The following is a 17,805-nucleotide window of genomic DNA, read 5'->3' on the forward strand; positions in this document are numbered from 1 at the left end:
GTAGTTCTACGTCAAAAGTAAAACTACTTGTATATGCAGACGACATGAAGCTCTTCATGGAAATAAGTAAAACTAGCGATGCAGAAGAATTTCAGAATGAAATCAATACATTCCACACCTGGTGTAGTAAAATACCGACTGAAGTGGCCAGAGCCCGAAAAAAACACGGAAAACCCGGGAAATTACGTTCGGAAAAAAACGAGTGAAAAGACGCGTGTAGATTAGTTCAGCGATACAGTTCAATTAATTTTTATTGATTCAATGCATTTTCATTTTGTGTTGGGGGAAAAGAGATGACATGATTTGCAGCGAAAGGAAAAGATAGTCATCTATCAAAGACTGACAATTAGAGGTATATTGGATGCTGCATGAGAACAACTGTTCACATCTCAGTTGGTAGGGTAACGTCCACAGATGTCGCGCGAACATAATCCGCCCACCAAATTCCTCACAGGAATTTATGATTGAAGTCTTCTTGGAGCATACTCATCCGCATCCAATGGTATAGTTCGTACCTTCCTAACATCACGCCGAGTAGTACCAGTTGCTGTTCTTACTGATACCACTCTCGTTAATCCATCTGGTCCTGGGAAGGTTTCGACGATTCTGCCAGTAGGCCATTGTCTTGGCTTCGAATTGTCGTCCACTAGCAAAACGAAGTCGCCGACCGAAATATTGTGCGATGATCGTTGCCACTTCGTCATCCGCTGCAAAGATCGTACGTATTCTGTCTGCCATCTGCTGCGAAATTCTTGCGAGAGGCGCTGGACAAACTGCCAGCGTGACATCGAGGAAATTTGCCGTTCCAGCAAGTTGACTTCGGGAACGGTGGTGAGCGCCCGACCGATGAGAAGATGAGCAGGAGTGAGAGCTTGATCATCCATCGGACTATTGGAGATCGGCGTGAGTGGCCTCGAGTTCATGGTGGCAGCAACTTGAGCGATCAGCGAGGAAAGTTCTTCGAAGGTAAAGATGTAGCTGCTGGTGATCTTCGAAAGATGTTGCTTTGCAACCTTGATTGCTGACTCCCATAATCCTCCATGGTGCGGAGACCGAGCTGGGATGAAGTTCCATTCCACTCCCTTATCGGTCAGAAAATCGGTCACTTCATTGTTGTGTGCAGAAGAGTTGATTTGCGCATACGTTTCTCGAAAGTGCTTAGCTGTGGCTCGGAAATTTGTTGCGTTGTCCGAGAACATTTTTGCTGGCAAACCGTAGCGGCTGGAGAATCGAGTGAATGCTGCCAGGAACGCGACAGTAGTAAGCTCCGACACAGCTTCCATGTGTACGGCCTTTGTTGTGAAACAAACGAAGAGAGCAATGTACCCTTTGCTTTGCTTCGCACCTCTGGTCCTTCGTCCAACAATGCTGACTGGACCAGCATAGTCCACGCCAGTGACCGCAAATGGTGGATTTGGTTGAACTCGATCCGATGGCAGTTGACCCATTTGTTGATACTTAGGTGTGGACTTGGCACGTGCACACGTCACACACTGGCGATAAACCTTCCTTGCTGCACTTGAACCACTTATGATCCAAAATCGTCTGCGGGATACGGCTAACAGTGTTTGGGGCCCGCAGTGGTGATGGACGATGTGGTCGTGGTTTAACAGAAACGAGGTGAGAATAGAGTGGCGAGGTATCAATATAGGATGTCGAACGTCGTAGCTGAGGCTTGACTGTTGTAACCTTCCGCCCACCCTGAGCACACCCTCTTCGTCCAGGAACGGTTTGAGTTGGTGCAAACTGCTGTGAGAGCTAACTTCTACTTGCTGTCGAAGTCGATCCAGCTCTTCACGAAAGTATTGTTGCTGAACGTGGCGAATGTATATTGTTTGTGCTCGATCAAGCTCGCGTGGTAACAGACGAGCAATCAATCGAGAGTCAGGAGATCGAAACCGAAGAATACGAGCAGTGACGCGAAGCAGCATCGTGAGATCGGGATAATATCGTGCCATCATCCCATCGAGAAAGTCGTTTTCGTAGACGGTGATAAGAGAAACGGCTACTGCTCTTTGCTCCCTAACAATATGCTGTTGGTCAGTGTTGGTCAGTACAGGGATGTCGGTTAATTCACCTCGCTCACCTATTGTGTTCCATGCGGGACCATTCCACCACAGAGTGTTATGTTGGATTTGTTCTGGCGACACCCCGCGCGAAATAAGATCAGCAGGGTTTTGTTCCGATACGATGTGGCTCCAATTGATTGCTGGTACGTGCGTTGTGATTTCTGCGACGCGATTGGCAACAAAGGTTTTCCAGCGAGAAGCACCTCCGTTCAACCAAGCAAGCACAACACTTGAATCTACCCAAGCTCGTATCTCGAAGAAGGGTTGATTGATGGCACTTGTTACGTTGTTGATCAGCCGTGCGAGGATCACTGCAGCACATAACTCCAAACGTGGCAGCGTCGTGCGTTTATTTCCAATTGGCGCAACCTTGGACTTCGCGCAGAGAAGATGGGAACTGTGATTCCCAGCGTCGTCGACCGCTCGGATGTATATGCAGGCACCCATGGCTCGCTCGGATGCATCACTGTAGCCGTGCAGGAAGATTCGCGACGTCTTGTTAGTGCCGATAACTCGTCTCGGAATCTGAAAAGAGTTGAGAAGGGCCAGACCTTGCACGAAAACTTGCCATATATTAGTCAACTCACTGGGGGGAATAGCATCCCAGTCCACCTTCAGCTCCCACAAATGTTGCATCAGTAGCTTCGCTTTGATGATAATAGGTGCGAGCAGACCAAGTGGGTCGAAAAGACTAGCGATGTTGGAGAGAATGATGCGCTTTGTGGGATGAAGGATCTTGGTTGGTTGGACGCTAAACAGGAATTCGTCGCTGCACGGCTGCCAGTGGATCCCGAGGGCTTTGATGGTGTTGGGTTCATTGAGCCCGATGGGAATTTTCATTTCGAGGTCCGCTTCAGGAACACCTTCCAGGGCTTCGGTGCTATTAGAAGCCCACTTCCGCAGGTGGAATCCTCCGGCAGAGAAGATGATGGAAAGTTCTTGTCGAAGATGCTTGGCTTCATCAGCAGAATCAGCACCCGTCAGCACGTCGTCGACGTAAATCCCCTTAATAGCTTTCTTGACTGCATCTGGAAATTGCCTTTGATGGGAGAGCAGCAGCTGCTGCACACATTTTGTCGCCAGATACGAAGCGCTCTTGGTACCGTAAGTAACGGTATTCAGGCAATATTCCAGGATCGGTTCGTCCTCTGACCAGCGCCACAAGATTCGGATGTAGTTTCGATCTTCGTCGTACAGCAGCACCATTCGATACATCTGCTTGACATCACCAGCGAGTACCACTGGGGGAAACCGGAATCGAAGTAAGATATTGACCAAAGAATCCTGCAATACAGGGCCCGCTGGAAGGATGTCGTTGAGAGACTTGCCGCTACTCGTTTTTGCTGAAGCGTCGAAAACCACTCTGCACTTCGTCGTCGAGCTATCTTCCTTTACGACGCAATGGTGTGGGAGGAAAACACAATTCTCCGAAGCTGGTGTAGTGGCAAGACTCATATGCCCGAGGTCGATGTACTCTCGCATAAAGGAATGGTACTGTTCTTTTAAATTAGGACTCCTTTCCAATTTGCGCTCTAGATGCAGCAGTCTCTTCTCAGCAATTTCCCTCGATTTTCCGAGAGAAGTAGGGCTCTCCAAGTACGGGAGCCGAACGATAAATTTTCCGGAACTATCGCGAATCGTGTGCTTTGTGAAATGCTCTTCGCATCGAATCTCTTCTTCGTTGAAGTGTGGAGATGTATTCGTGTACTCCTCCAGTTCCCAGAATTTGCGAAGTTGATCAGAGAGAGGATCAGTGGAAGCCGTCAGTAAGCACGAAGGAGCATTAGTGCGTGGTTGATTGTCACAGTTTTTGTAGCCACCAGAAACCACCCAACCTAGCTTCGTGTTCTGTAGTACAGGAAGGCAGTCGTCCGAACCAAGTTTGATGTTTCCCGGCTCGAGAAGCTGGAAGAAAAGCTTGTTGCCGAGAAGGATGCTGATTTTTCCTGGATGGTGAAATTGGGGATCAGCCAACGGAATCGATCCAGGAATTGGCCAATCTGCGATATTGATCGGCTTTAGTGGGAGCTCGGAAGTAAGTCGCTCCAGAATAATGCACGGCACTACATTTCGATAGTCCGAGCAACGTGACGCGAATGTAACTAGTGCTCCACGATTTGCGTGACCGTGAGATTCTGCAATTCCACCATATTCAAAATCCAGTTCCGTGGTTGAGAGACCCAACTTCTTGCACAAATCCGCAGTGATGTAGCTTGTGTGGGATGCGCAATCAAGAACTGCTCGGCAGGTATGCGAGCGCCCGAACTTATCGATGACGTTGATAGTAGCGGTTAAGAGTAGAACGTTGGTGTCCGTCAAATCGGTAGCCAGGCTTAGGGGCGAAATGAGCATTTGCGACATTGAAGACGAACCAGATGAATTGGTTGTGGTCGCTGTACTGCTTACTAGCGTTGAAGATGCTGGCGGTTGGAGTGCCTCGTGGAGACGAGTATGATGTGGATGATTACATATCCGACAATTGCCGGACTGGCAAGGTTCACCGGAATGCTGCTTTAGGCAGTTCTCACAGAGTTCATGCCTACGGATAAAACGGAGTCGATCATCGGAACTGACGTGTAGAAACTTACCACACTGATACAGTTGATGCGGTGATTTTGCACAAAAAACGCACATTGGTGACGGAGAATGATACCCGGTGGTGACGAGAGCTGTTGGTCCCCGGGTAGGAGGTTTGCTTGGAAGTGGTGTGATGAACGATTTCTTCTGGCGGATCGGTTGAACGGATTTCAGTGCACAGCTTTGCGCATCAACAAACTTCAGGAACTTCTCCAAGGTAACTTCATCGTCGTTTAGCTCCGACCTTTTCTGACACCACAACTGCTTGCTTTCAGGATCTAGTTTCTCTGCTAAGATGTACAGCAACCATATGTCCCTTCCTTCCTGATTCATGGCCTCCAATGCTCGTATCACTTCATCGGACAGATCATGCAGGGAGCGCAAACCAGCTGCGGACGGTGACGTCATTGAAGGTTGATTTAAGAAGCGATGAATGTGCTGTGCTGTGATTTCGAGTGGTTTGTTGTATCTAGCCTTCAGCTTAGCTAGAGCGGGAGCGTAGTTAGCGTCTTCTATGCGAAGGTGCGATATCAGAGCGGCGGCTTCTCCGACGAGATTGGTCTTGAGGAAGTAGAGCTTCTGACTATCTTGTAGCGCCACGTTCTTGTGAAGCTTGTGAACATTTTGCGATGCTCGGTTTAATCGCGCTTCTAGCGATTTCCTCTCGCGAATAAGTTTGTCCATGGTGAGTTCACTAAATGTTCGTTAAACTTCAATTTCACCCACTTTCACCGAGAATGTTCTTTTCGGAGGTGATATTCCAACCTCACTCTAGCACTCACTTTCGCGAATCGTGACACGGTGACGAAAGCGGATAAAAACGCACTTTTTGTTCACCTTCGGTCCGATCCGGTTCGAAGGACCATTTTTTGGAGTGGCCAGAGCCCGAAAAAAACACGGAAAACCCGGGAAATTACGTTCGGAAAAAAACGAGTGAAAAGACGCGTGTAGATTAGTTCAGCGATACAGTTCAATTAATTTTTATTGATTCAATGCATTTTCATTTTGTGTTGGGGGAAAAGAGATGACATGATTTGCAGCGAAAGGAAAAGATAGTCATCTATCAAAGACTGACAATTAGAGGTATATTGGATGCTGCATGAGAACAACTGTTCACATCTCAGTTGGTAGGGTAACGTCCACAGATGTCGCGCGAACACCGACGAAGTAAAAGTCTACTTCACCTGAATGTAATAGCATTAGCATTTAGCAGAAAAATTGAAACACCGCAAATTGAAATATCATTAGGCAACCAAATAGTAGAAAAATGCAAAACTTGTAAGAGATCTAGGCGTAATCCTAGACTCCAAAATAACTTTTATAGAACATTATAATACTATCATTAGTAAAGCAAACAGAATGCTAGGCTTCATTAAAAGGTTCAGTCAAAATTTCGAAGACCCTATTACACACCACATATGTAAGGCCAATTCTGGAATACTGCCACCTAGTATGGAATCCATATATTTCCACACACGAACAACGCATAGAATCTGTCCAAAAACAATTTCTTTTATATGCTTTACGTAAATGGAATTGGACTGCATTCCCTAATAAACAAATACCATAAACGAACTGTATCCCGGTTGGGTAAACTATCCCACAAATGGTTTGGATGATACGACGTTAAGCTCTCTTTTATGATTATTTTTATTAGGGTTTCCACTATCTTATGAGGCGCGCTGCATGCTCATTAGACTGATGCAAAATTTGAAATTTTCGCTCCATAGTGTCCAAACGGTTTCAAAGCGGGTCCTGATTTGCCTCCGAAAATTTAAACTCATTTGATAAGAAACTGACTTGGCACAAACCATTTGAAGTTTATATGGAAATTACTATGGGAAAACAAAACTTTTTGTTCATTGTCTTCTAGCCTTTTTACATATTGTACTGTTAACAAATTCTATTGCTATTCTTATGGAAATTTTTATCAGCTACAACTTTGCAGAAAATCATTTTTTAGCCGAACGTCAAATTAAATAGTTATTAATTGTTTAAGAGATTAATAATCTTATGGCAAGATTAAGCAACTGTATTGTGGGCAACACTGTATTCTGCAGTGTGACATAGTAGCCTCTATTCTACGCGCCATAAACACCAATGTTGCCTGCTGAACAGTTGATTGAGCATAATCATGAGACATCAGTGACTTGAATCATTAATAATTTTTGTTCCTTACATTTGATCGAAAAGTGGTCTTGAACAAAGTTGTAGCTGAGAAAATTTTCAACAAGCTCAGCTATCATTTTCTAAAGTAGAGTGAACTGATGAATTTTGAGATAGATATGAACCGAAATTATGGTTTCTTCATAGTAATTCCCATATAAACTTCAAATGGTTTGTGCCAAGTCAGTTTCTAACTAGATGAGTTCAAATTTTGGGAGGCTAATCAGGGCCCAATTTGGAACCGTTTGAGCACTGTGGAGCGAAAATTTCAAATTTTGCATCAGTCTTATGCTCATCAATATACAAACACTTAAGGTGCGCCACCAATTTGCAATGCTTTTCTTCATCAACGACATTATTTCAATGCGCATAGATTCGGCAGAAATTCTCGCACAATTAAACTTTTATACACCTTGTCGATATCTTAAAACACGGAATTTATTTTCTGAAAAATCGTACAGAACAAACTATGCAAAAAATAGCCCAATCAATGGAATGATGTGCCTGTATAATTTGCATTGCGGAACTATTGACATCACTATGTCCAAGCAGCAAATAAAAACTAAGCTAAAACAGAATAGAATTAATGCTTAGTATGTAAGTGTGTAACATTGTAATAATCATTGTATGTAGTCTACACTGGCTTGACGAAATGAATTAATTAATAAATAAACATTCGTCCAGGATCGTTAATCTTTTATACCAACGGCTCTAGATTGGATAATCGTGTAGGAGCAAGGGTCCAGGAATCAATATCTCAATATCTATGGGCAACAGGCCTACCGTGGTCCAAGCAGAAGTCTACACGGCGAATGAGAACGACCCAAATTTGAGTTTAGTTCACTCATAATCGCCAAAAGTGCAGGAACGCAGCGATGAGTTAAATTTGTCTCATGGTTTCTTGTGGAAAACCTAACAAATCTGCCGGAAAATGAGGAAATTGATGAAAATTTTATTCAGTCTCGGAGTAATACCAATAGACTGAGTGAATCCAATCTTTACTTTTCTCAAATTCGGGAATTTTTCCCTGGAAAAACCTGGGAAAACATGAGGCAAATTTACTCATCGCTGAGTTCCTGCACTTTTGGCGATTATGAGTGAACTAAACTCAAAGTTGGGTCGTTCTCATTCGCCGTGCAAGCAATTTTTGCTTGCGTAGAAATTATAGACATTCGAATATCTGCATTAGGTCTGATAGCCAAGCAGCACTAAATGCTTTGAAATCAGCAACATGTAATTCTAAACTTGTATGGGCATGTGCAATGTCATTCCAAAAATTGGCCTGCCAAAACCAAGTGAACCTATTTTGAGTTCCTGGTCACTGCGGAATTCAAGGGAATGAGAAAGCCGACACACTAGCAAGGCTTGAATCATCTCAACAATGTATAGGACCAGAACCATTCTGTGGAGTTTCTGCTTCACAGCAAAAAAATAATTTTGATATCACATCAAAGTGGATGCACTTCAATCGTGTCGAAAATATAGTGTAATATTACTTGCCAAAACGGACAAAATTATCATTAATACAGTGCATGAACTGACATTACGCTGCTTTTACTGCATTTGTTTATTATTGTGGCCATAAAAATTACATGAGATTTTCGACATGATTGAAGTGCATCCTCTTGGATGTAATATTAAAATTTATTTTTTGCTATGTTGCTCTCTTAGAATGGAAATCAAAAAATGGGAAAAAATGAAAGTGGAGACCAATTGAAACAACACTCTCATTGCTAGGCAGTCGAAACGGTTTATTAATCCGAGCATTTCAATGACTAGCAAAATTCTTGAACTATCCAAGAAAGATCTCAGTATGTACACTGGTTTAATAACAGGGCACTGTCCATGTAAATATAAGAAAACTTCAAGAGGACATGTGTCGATTATGTGGCATAGAAAAAGAAGACTCTGAACACCTGCTATTCTTGATAAGGGGCTGACAGAACCCTTTGATATTTGGAATTCAGTTCCCAGCCAAGTAGTGCAATTCATTCGAAATGTAATACCTGACTGGGAAAATGCTTTCGGTCAGTCTATGTCGGTGGCTTCATAGAATGGTGATACGACATGCTGATAAAGCAATATTAAAACGGGGAATATGTACTTGTCGCAGTGATCAAAATACCCAACACGAAAAAAAAAATGATGAAATTTGTTCCCCTCAAATTGCAAATTGGTGGAGTAGGGAAGGCAGCCCGATAATTATCCTTCAGGCAGTTTATGTTAATCCACATTCATCATAAAATCATTGAACCTCATTCGGATAGCGAACATAAGAACATAAGGAATAATGTTTGATAATCGACCTGACGCAAGTGACATGAACCACCATGCATAAAGATTATGAATTCAAATTAAATCAAGCAAGTCTCAAAAACTTTCGCCTCAAGCACATTTTTATCAACCCAAGCTCCTTTTAATCGAAGTGCAGAAAGCACACCGCACACCGCCGGGAAAATTCAATTCAATTTCCACAACTCGAAACAACACCCATTTCACTGTCGGAATGTGGACACCGGGTTTTGCATACGAAATCGTGTGGCCACGTTGTCGTCAGCCGGTTGGTTGGACCCAATGATTATTAAAATATCCCACGTTTCCATGTCCACGTCCATTCAAAAGGAAACTAGTTTTGGCTGGAGCTGGAGCGCCAAGATGGCTCTGCCGTCAAACGGCGAAACGTGATTTGTTTTATTCAACTGGAAAAGGGAAAATGGGATCTTGAGAAATAGATTTCCAACGGTCGTCAGTGGGATTGAAATCGGAATGGCTAAATTTCGTTGTTTCGGCGCTGTCTACACATCAAACTGAGATTTGTCGATTTCTTGCTTTGCAGAAACCTACTGTCGTTTAAACGTTCGAACTTAAAACAGCTGACGTCTTAATTCGGACCTCGACATTTGTTCGGGTCCAATTTCTCTCATTTGCCATGAATTTTTATTCTGTGATCCCGAGGTAGTGATTTCCCAATTTCTTTCCTCGCCACCCCTGGACCTATGATGATAATGGCAGAAACGTGATCATCCCATTCCAATGTGCTGCCCTTGGAGTTGCTTGAGAGCTGAATGCGACTTAATTTCAAGCTGTCGGAAAAGTTTTCCCCAGGAATGTGAGGAAAATAAACTTCAAAAGTGTGTGCGGCATTTTCCAATTTTAATACCTCTTCTTGCGAGGTGGAATCTCTTCATCTTCATTTGTCATCGCGTCGGGTGAGATTCAGGCTTCGGCTGGGAATGTCGATGTTGGTTTCCGGGAGGCGAGGAAGCGTTCAAGGGAGTGATGATGAACATTTTATGAGGCGCCGGAAGCCACACGACGACGTTGGAAAAGAAGGAAACGAAGATGGAGATTCTGTACCAAGATTAATTTCACCAGATTACAAACTTTCACGTTTTCCAAAAGTGGTTATGAGCCTGACGGGGCCGGCAGTGAACGTAATATAGCAACGGCAGGCTGCACAAACTCAGTCCATGATATTGTCATCTTGGGAGAGCTTTGTGAAAGTTTGTTTTGATGGGAGATGGTGGCATGTTTGGAATGGGGTGTCACAGAGTGGAGTCTTTCGAAATTTAAAACAATGCTTGATTTAATCATATCATTTGTCGTAAATTGGATTGGTTAGGAATAAATTATATGAGACTTTAATTCTGCAAAGAACGTCTTTTCCAAATGCAAACTGAAAACATTTCCACTGCAACGGTAATATGTATCTGCTTACCATTCCCATCTTCTGTTTCCAAAAGCAAAAGTTCAGTCCATGTACAAGCTGGCGGTTCAATTTTCAAATTACCATTCAAACTGCTAGCGATGATAAAGAAACCCGAAAAGTGCTTCCCATCATCATTGTGATGCTTTTCACATTTTTTTTTTTGCATGCCAACCAAACTATCGAGAGTCAGATAGCTAGAAAGAAGGAGCCATCAAGAAAACGTTGTTCACATTTAAGCATATTTTCCTACCATTATTATCAGCCACTCGCCCAATGTGCGAAGACTGCTAGTTCAGTTCACCTTTTTCCAGGCATACTCATCCCTTTGTTATTTGTCCTGTCTGCAAGAATCTGCATGTAAGGAAGTCCTTCGCAACCGGTAACTATACCAACTTTTCTGTCAGTTTCAAGGATCTTCCATGGTCTCTTTTTTTTTAGCCGCTGCTCATCGAAGAAATGCCACCGGAACGCCGGAATAACCTCAAATATGGGGGAAATTTTCAATTTCATTCAATAGCTTAGAATCGCATTATTTTTTATTGCTACCATAGTCCAACCTTCTCCTAACTAGAAACGGGCGAGGTGGTAGGAAGATCTTTTGCATCCCTCTTAGGAAATGAGCTGAACATTGTGCGCTCTCTGAGGGGCCATATCTATAGGTATGTGCTGTATTACTGTATACGTACTTACCGTATATTGTTATCCCCTCCAGATGCCGATGATGATGTTGGTAGTACCGAAAGGGCTGCAGTGAAGGAAGATCTCCGCTGGAGTGCAGCACCGGCAGCTATGTTGAAAGTTAGTTTCTTTTATAACTCGGGTGGAGAAAGAGCTGATGGCGTTCGAACTATGCAATCCACTACTCTGTGGGTGAAGGCAGAAGTCTTTCGACTTGTAATATGAAAATACCACTCTCTGTAAGATGCTTCGCACGAGACTGTGAAGTTATTTTGTGGGATGAATTAATGTTCGGTATTAAAAGTGCTTATATTCGAATATAATGTTTCTGTTACCGAGACGTGAAGAACACTATCAATTTATTTTGCATCGAAATTATTTATTGAAATTATATCATGCTTTCGAGAGTTAGGAGGAAATGCTATTCTAATTCTAATGCTAATTCTAATAAAAAAGAATTCGTTTTCGAGTTTTTTTTTAATTATTCAAAAGGGAGATGTTTCTCAGAGTCTTAAACTATGTTAATCATCGATCGAATTTCCATTTGCTGCAATTACGGCCTCCACACGCTTCCGGAATGCACGGCAGTTTCTAATAATGTAGTCTGGATCCATTTCTCTCCAGGTACGGGTCAATGTTTGTCTGAGGCTTGCTATACTCAGGTGGCGTTTAGAACAGGCCTTGGCCTTCATGACGCGCCATATTGAGTAATCCAGCGGATTAAGATCGGGGCTGGATGGTGGCCACATATCCTTCGCCCAGAACGGAAGATGTATCTGCAACCAGTTCTGAGTGCGGTTCGAGGTGTGGCACGGAGCCCCATCTAGTTGAAATACAACATTTGGCTTCGGACCGTACTGTTTTTTGATCCACGGAAGAACATACTTACTTAAAATCCCGATGTAGACCTCCGTGTTGACCTTGTCGTCTTCTGGAATGAACACCGGGACCATTTTTTTCCATCGGAAGCCACCATTCCAAACACCATAGCGCTGGCAGGATGCTTGGTCAGATAAACGTTCTTGTGCTCTTCGGCCACATCTTTTACCGGAAGAGAACTAATATACCGGTCGGTTCTGGATTTTGATACGGGATCGACGGTAAACATGCTCTCATCGGTGAACAGGATCACCGGATTTTTTCGCTTAAGCAAGTTCAAGATTATCTTGCATAGTTTGACTCGTAGCTCCCGGATGCGGTTGGTAATCATGTGGGTTTTTTTTCCGGCCCTCGACTTCGCCCCGCAATCTTCCTTTATGATCTTCCGTGTTGTAAACTCACTGATCCCGTGTTCCTTTGCCATTTTTCTTATTGAACGCACTGGATTCACCCGAATCTTCCTTTTGATAGCAGCGATAACCCTCGGAACCCGAGCTGACCTCGGACGACCTGTGGCCACCTTCGTGGATAGTTGTCCTTTCTTTTCTCGGTCTAAAACCCTTTTGACGGTCCACCGGGACACTCCCACGGCGATTGGAATGTCTTTTTGCGACATTTGCGCGTGGGACAAATCACGAATACGCTGCCGCTTCGTCATGGTGCAACTGTCAAACTAAGTAAATAATTTTCTTTTATACACAGCCTACAACGGTATGAGCTATAGGTTACGTGCATGCAAAGAAAACCAAGGCATTGTATGCACAGGTGAAACGGGAACCTTATTTGTACGATGGTGCAAACATTATCACGCATACGGTACATTATAACACACCATCGACTGGAAAATCATTCGGCAACGTGGGGCTTTAGGTAGTAATGAAACGTCACTAGCGTCAAATCTCCTCGTTCATTAATGTATGAGTTAGGTAAGAGTGTAAGAGTGTGCGTTTGACTAGTACTGTCACATTAACAACCCTTCACTCATTTTCAATTTCTATTCAATTTTCATACTGCCGTATTCTAGCGGAACTATCTCCCTACCCTCTTCAGACCATTCTCTAGCTAATAAATTATCACACTCAAAGCTTCATGTTGACATTGGATAAGCATTTCCAACAAACACTTAATTAAATTTAGTTAAATAAAAAACAGTTGTTTTTTATAGTAATAAGAGAAAAATAGTTGTTTATTTATTTATTATTTTCAACATTAAAAATAAATATGAAAGGGATTAACTTTTATTCATTGATTTTTTCTGGAAAAGTACTTTTTTATTATTTATTAAAATATTTATTTGTATTTCATAAATATCAATTATGAATAAATTTAAGTGCAAATTTTACTTTGATTTTCATTATATTTTTTCATTAGAAATAAAATTTTAATTAAGGTACAATTTTTTATTGATTAACTTTCTCTAGGAACGAACTATTTTATACTATTTATTGTAATGTTAGTTAAGATTTTAAAACAACCAATTTAAAAAAAAAAACAAATTATTTGTTTCATTAGTAATTTATATTTTTTTTATTTTAAAAATATTACTTCTTTATTCTGGATTAAATTTTTATTTCTATTTATCAGTGTAGGCAAATCATCAATCAAATGATATTTCCGCTCTCATACGCTCTCAATATCACACGTGATATTGGAACAAATTATCATGGTTGAAATTGATTTTACAAACTCCTTTGATATTGCGAGACTATTCCGAACATGCAAAAATCAAGCTGAGAGTTGAATCGACAAAACAAGATTCCGTTGCACACCGTTTTCTTAGAAAGAAAAAGAATAGCTTGCTATCTATTTTTACTCTTCACCGATGGCAGACACGAAGTGACTGCTACCGGCCGTTATGGAAGTTGCGGTTGGTTCGGGTGTAAAGCAAAAATTATGAACTCAATCTCACCACAGTTTGTTGAGATTTGCAGCTGGTGAGTTTTGTTAGTTTGATATTCTGAGCTGCGATATCACAGCTTGCAAAATCAATCGCAGTTGTATGCTTGTTGATTTTTGTCTACAAAAAATCAAGCGTTATCCTGGGCATTGGTGAGGTTTAATTTTTTTTTTGAAGTAGGACTACGTTTTTTGGGAAGATGGGGGTACCCTTTATGAAAACCGGAACATGAAATTATGAAAGATTTTGAACGTTAATTTATTAGCTGCCCCTGACCCAATTTCAATAATTTCATCACCAATCGATCAGAAACATTTCTACGCCGTTGACTGTTGATTTTCAAATTGAAACTATTGAAAAAGTGGTAAATGTCAAGCATTGTCCAAAAGCTTCGAAATAACTAACAAATCCACCAATTACGTACATGCATGTGCTGCTTCCCCAACACAGTCATCAGAGAATGGTTCCTAGATGAAACAAGTCGAAGTGACATTCGCCTCCGATCTTCGGGCGTATACAAATAGGGAGGATGCAATTGCGGAACATTTTCCATTCGCTGCCAGACTGTTGAGCAGTTCAGTCGATTTGAATTCTCTCTAGTTTCGTTCGCAAGTCGAATTAGCTCCGCGTTGTGTAGTGACGCTCTCGCTGACCCAGCCATGGGTAAGAAATCGCGCGGTAACGCGAGTGCCGGTTTACCGGGAAAACAGACTCTCCCAGGAGACGGCGCGACCACCGAGCCAGCCCAGAAGAAGCAGAAGAAAACCCCATTGCCCATCCCGACAGGCGTTGCGGACCCGCAGCCGGGGCCTCCCGGAACTAAACGACCCAGACCTGAAGACAGCAGCGCCACCGTATCAGCAGCAAAAAAGTTGCTGAGCAACAATCCGTTCTCCGCCCTGCAGAACGGAGCCCAGCCGCAGTCGGACCCTGAGACGGTGCCGAAAAAAGTTAAGTTGCCACCCTTCTATGTGAAGGGCTTCCCTCCCGGGCTATGGGAGCAGCTGGATTTCTACATTAAGCAGGGCCTTCGCTGCACCATTCAACGGTGCACGGAAGGCTACAAACTGATGGTCCCGGCCGAAAAACACTTCAACGCAGTTCAGGCCCTCTTGGACAGAATGAAGCTGGAGTACTTCTCCCACGATATCGAGGCCACCAAGCCGCTGAAAGTGGTGCTGCGCGGGCTCCACGACATGGACACCACCACCTTAATGGACGAGATTAAGGCGAACGGCCTCAAGCCGGTCGAAGTCCACAAGATGACCCGCAGCAAGGCCATCAAGTATCGTGACCAGCTCTACCTGGTCCATCTGGAGAAGAACTCCACAACCGTGAAGGATCTCCAGACGACACGCACACTGTTCCACATCGTAGTGAAGTGGGAGCGGTATAAACCCACCCACCGTGGCGTCACTCAGTGCTCGAACTGCCTATTGTTCGGGCACGGCACCAGGAATTGCCGCATGGCCAGCCGCTGCATCAAATGCGGCAAAAACCACAAGATCGACAACTGCGACAGCATCGAGGAAGCCACTCCCACATGCGCCAACTGCGGTGCCGCCCACAAGGCCACGAGTAAGGCCTGTCCGAAGCGGGCCGAATACGCCGAGATCCGGAAGAAGGCCTCGTCCAACAGCCAGCCCGGTCGCAAGAAGGTTCCAGAAAACAACGCGCAGAACTTTCCTCCGTTATCACCGGTCCAATCACGGCCAATTCCAGTGTTGCCGCCGCTCCCGCTCAACCAACAGTTGGCTGCCGCTGCAGTACCCGGTCAAGCCTCCGGGCCATCGACGGATCCCCCTGCTCCGGGATTGGCCGGTACAACCGGTGAAGCTACAGACGATTCTCCGCTGTCAACGGATGAGATCGTCACACTGTTGGCCCAGGCCATCATCATCAAGCGCACCTGCGCAACAAGAACACAACAGCTCCAAGCTATCATCTCCTTCGTCGCTAATTATGGACCGTGAACCCATAAAGATCGCCAACTGGAACGCTCGCTCCGTAGGGGCGAAAAACATTGAGCTTGCAGACTTCCTCCGCAAGCACGACATCGACGTGGGCCTTCTCACCGAGACCCACCTCAAGACCGGTGACAGCTTCTGGCTGCCCGACCACAGCATTGTCCGGCTTGATCGCACCAGCTCCAGGGGGGGGCGGTGTCGCGGTCATCATCAAGAAAGGCATCAAGTACTGCACCCTACCCCACTACCGCACTTCCATCATCGAGGCCGTCGGCGTAGAGGTGGAAACATCGCCCGGAAACATCCGGTTCATCGCCGCCTACTGTCCCCGGCAATGTACCGTTAGCAATGGTACAGCACAGCAGTTCAAGAACGACCTTGCCATCATAACCCGCACCAATGCCCGCTTCGTAATCGGAGGGGACCTGAACGCCCGGCATGAGGCCTGGCGGAACTACCAGCAGAACCAGAACGGCCGCCTGCTATTCGACCATTCCCAGCATGGTCTCTATTCCGTCTGGTTTCCGGACGAACCAACCTTCACATCACCGACGGGCAACCCATCGACGCTGGACCTGTTCTTGGCAAACACCAGATTAGCCAAGCCGGTTGCCGTCAACGACCTGAGTTCGGACCACCAACCGGTGCTGACCGAGCTGGGCTACAACGTGGCCCCTGCACCGTGCCAGCGGAAGGACTACCATCGAGTCAACTGGGTCCAGTTTCGACGCGTGGTCGACCGCCACATCGACGACAACCCACCGCTCGACACATTGGAGGACATCGACCGGGCCCTGGAGGGTCTCCATCAAGCCATATCCGTGGCTGACGAAGAGTGCGTTCGACGAGTTCCTGTGAGGGGTAAGTTTCAAGCAATTGATTCCCACACCAAACTTTTGATTCGGCTCAGAAATGTTCGTAGACGCCAGTTTCAGCGGACTGGGGATCTGCAGCGTAAATACGAAATGGTCGATCTGAATCGGCAGATCGCTTCCAGAATGGTCTCAATCCGGAACGAGAGTTTCGGGCGGCTCGTTCAGAACCTGGACGACCGTTCCAGACCATTCTGGAAGGTTGCCAAGGTGCTGAAGTCTCACCCCAAGCCCATTCCACCACTTAGAGTCAATGACGAACGGCTTATCACTAACGAAGAGAAGGCCAATGCAATTGGGGAACACATTGCCCAGTCGCATTTGCTTGGCTCTACAATCCCAAGTCCACTCGAGAACCAGGTTGTGCAGTGCGTCCAGACGTTAGATGCCTCCCCTTGTGCCGTCCCTCCAGAAGAACGGATTACAGAGGAACAAATTTGCTCAGCGCTGAAACACAGTACGAACATGAAGGCTCCCGGGTTTGACGGAATATTCAACCTAGAGTTGAAAAATCTCAGCGTGAGGGTGCACTCGCTGCTGGCTGCCATCCTCAATAGATGCTTGGAGCTGCACTACTTTCCAAGCATCTGGAAGGTGGCAAAAATCATCCCGATCCGCAAACCTGGGAAAGACCCTTCACTACCGTCAAGCTACAGACCGATTAGCCTGCTCTCAGCGCTGAGCAAGCTGTTCGAAAAATTGATCCTCAGCCGACTAAACAAGTTTGTGGAGGAACATGACATTCTTCTTCCGGAACAGTTCGGGTTCCGCAAGGGGCATTCCACCAATCATCAGCTAGTGCGGGTGATGAATAACATCCGAAGTAACAAAGCTGTATCCAAGTCCACAGCCATGGCTTTGTTAGACGTCGAAAAGGCGTTTGACAATGTCTGGCACGACGGACTTATATACAAGCTTTGTAACTCCAACTTTCCACCATACCTTGTGAAAATCACCCGTAACTATCTCCAGCAAAGGTCGTTCAGGGTGT

General features: G+C 44.7%; 1 protein-coding gene across 1 annotated transcript; it reads right to left on the minus strand.

The window, feature by feature from the left end:
* Nucleotides 1–458: 458 nt before the first annotated feature.
* LOC135708681 (uncharacterized) lies at nucleotides 459–5,330 on the minus strand. Its single transcript, XM_065230782.1, has one exon. The coding sequence runs from the start codon at nucleotides 5,328–5,330 to the stop codon at nucleotides 459–461; it is 4,872 nt and encodes a 1,623-aa protein (XP_065086854.1).
* Nucleotides 5,331–17,805: the final 12,475 nt, after the last annotated feature.

Source organism: Ochlerotatus camptorhynchus, unplaced genomic scaffold (genome assembly GCF_037179485.1).
Source record: "Ochlerotatus camptorhynchus isolate MF236.1 unplaced genomic scaffold, CSIRO-AGI_Acam_v1.1 ptg000330l, whole genome shotgun sequence".
In the NCBI taxonomy this organism is placed as follows: domain Eukaryota; kingdom Metazoa; phylum Arthropoda; class Insecta; order Diptera; family Culicidae; genus Ochlerotatus; species Ochlerotatus camptorhynchus.

Bases quoted from the DNA above. Each gene is read 5' to 3' on its own strand.
- LOC135708681 (XM_065230782.1), bottom strand. From the start codon at position 5,330: ATGGACAAACTTATTCGCGAGAGGAAATCGCTAGAAGCGCGATTAAAC.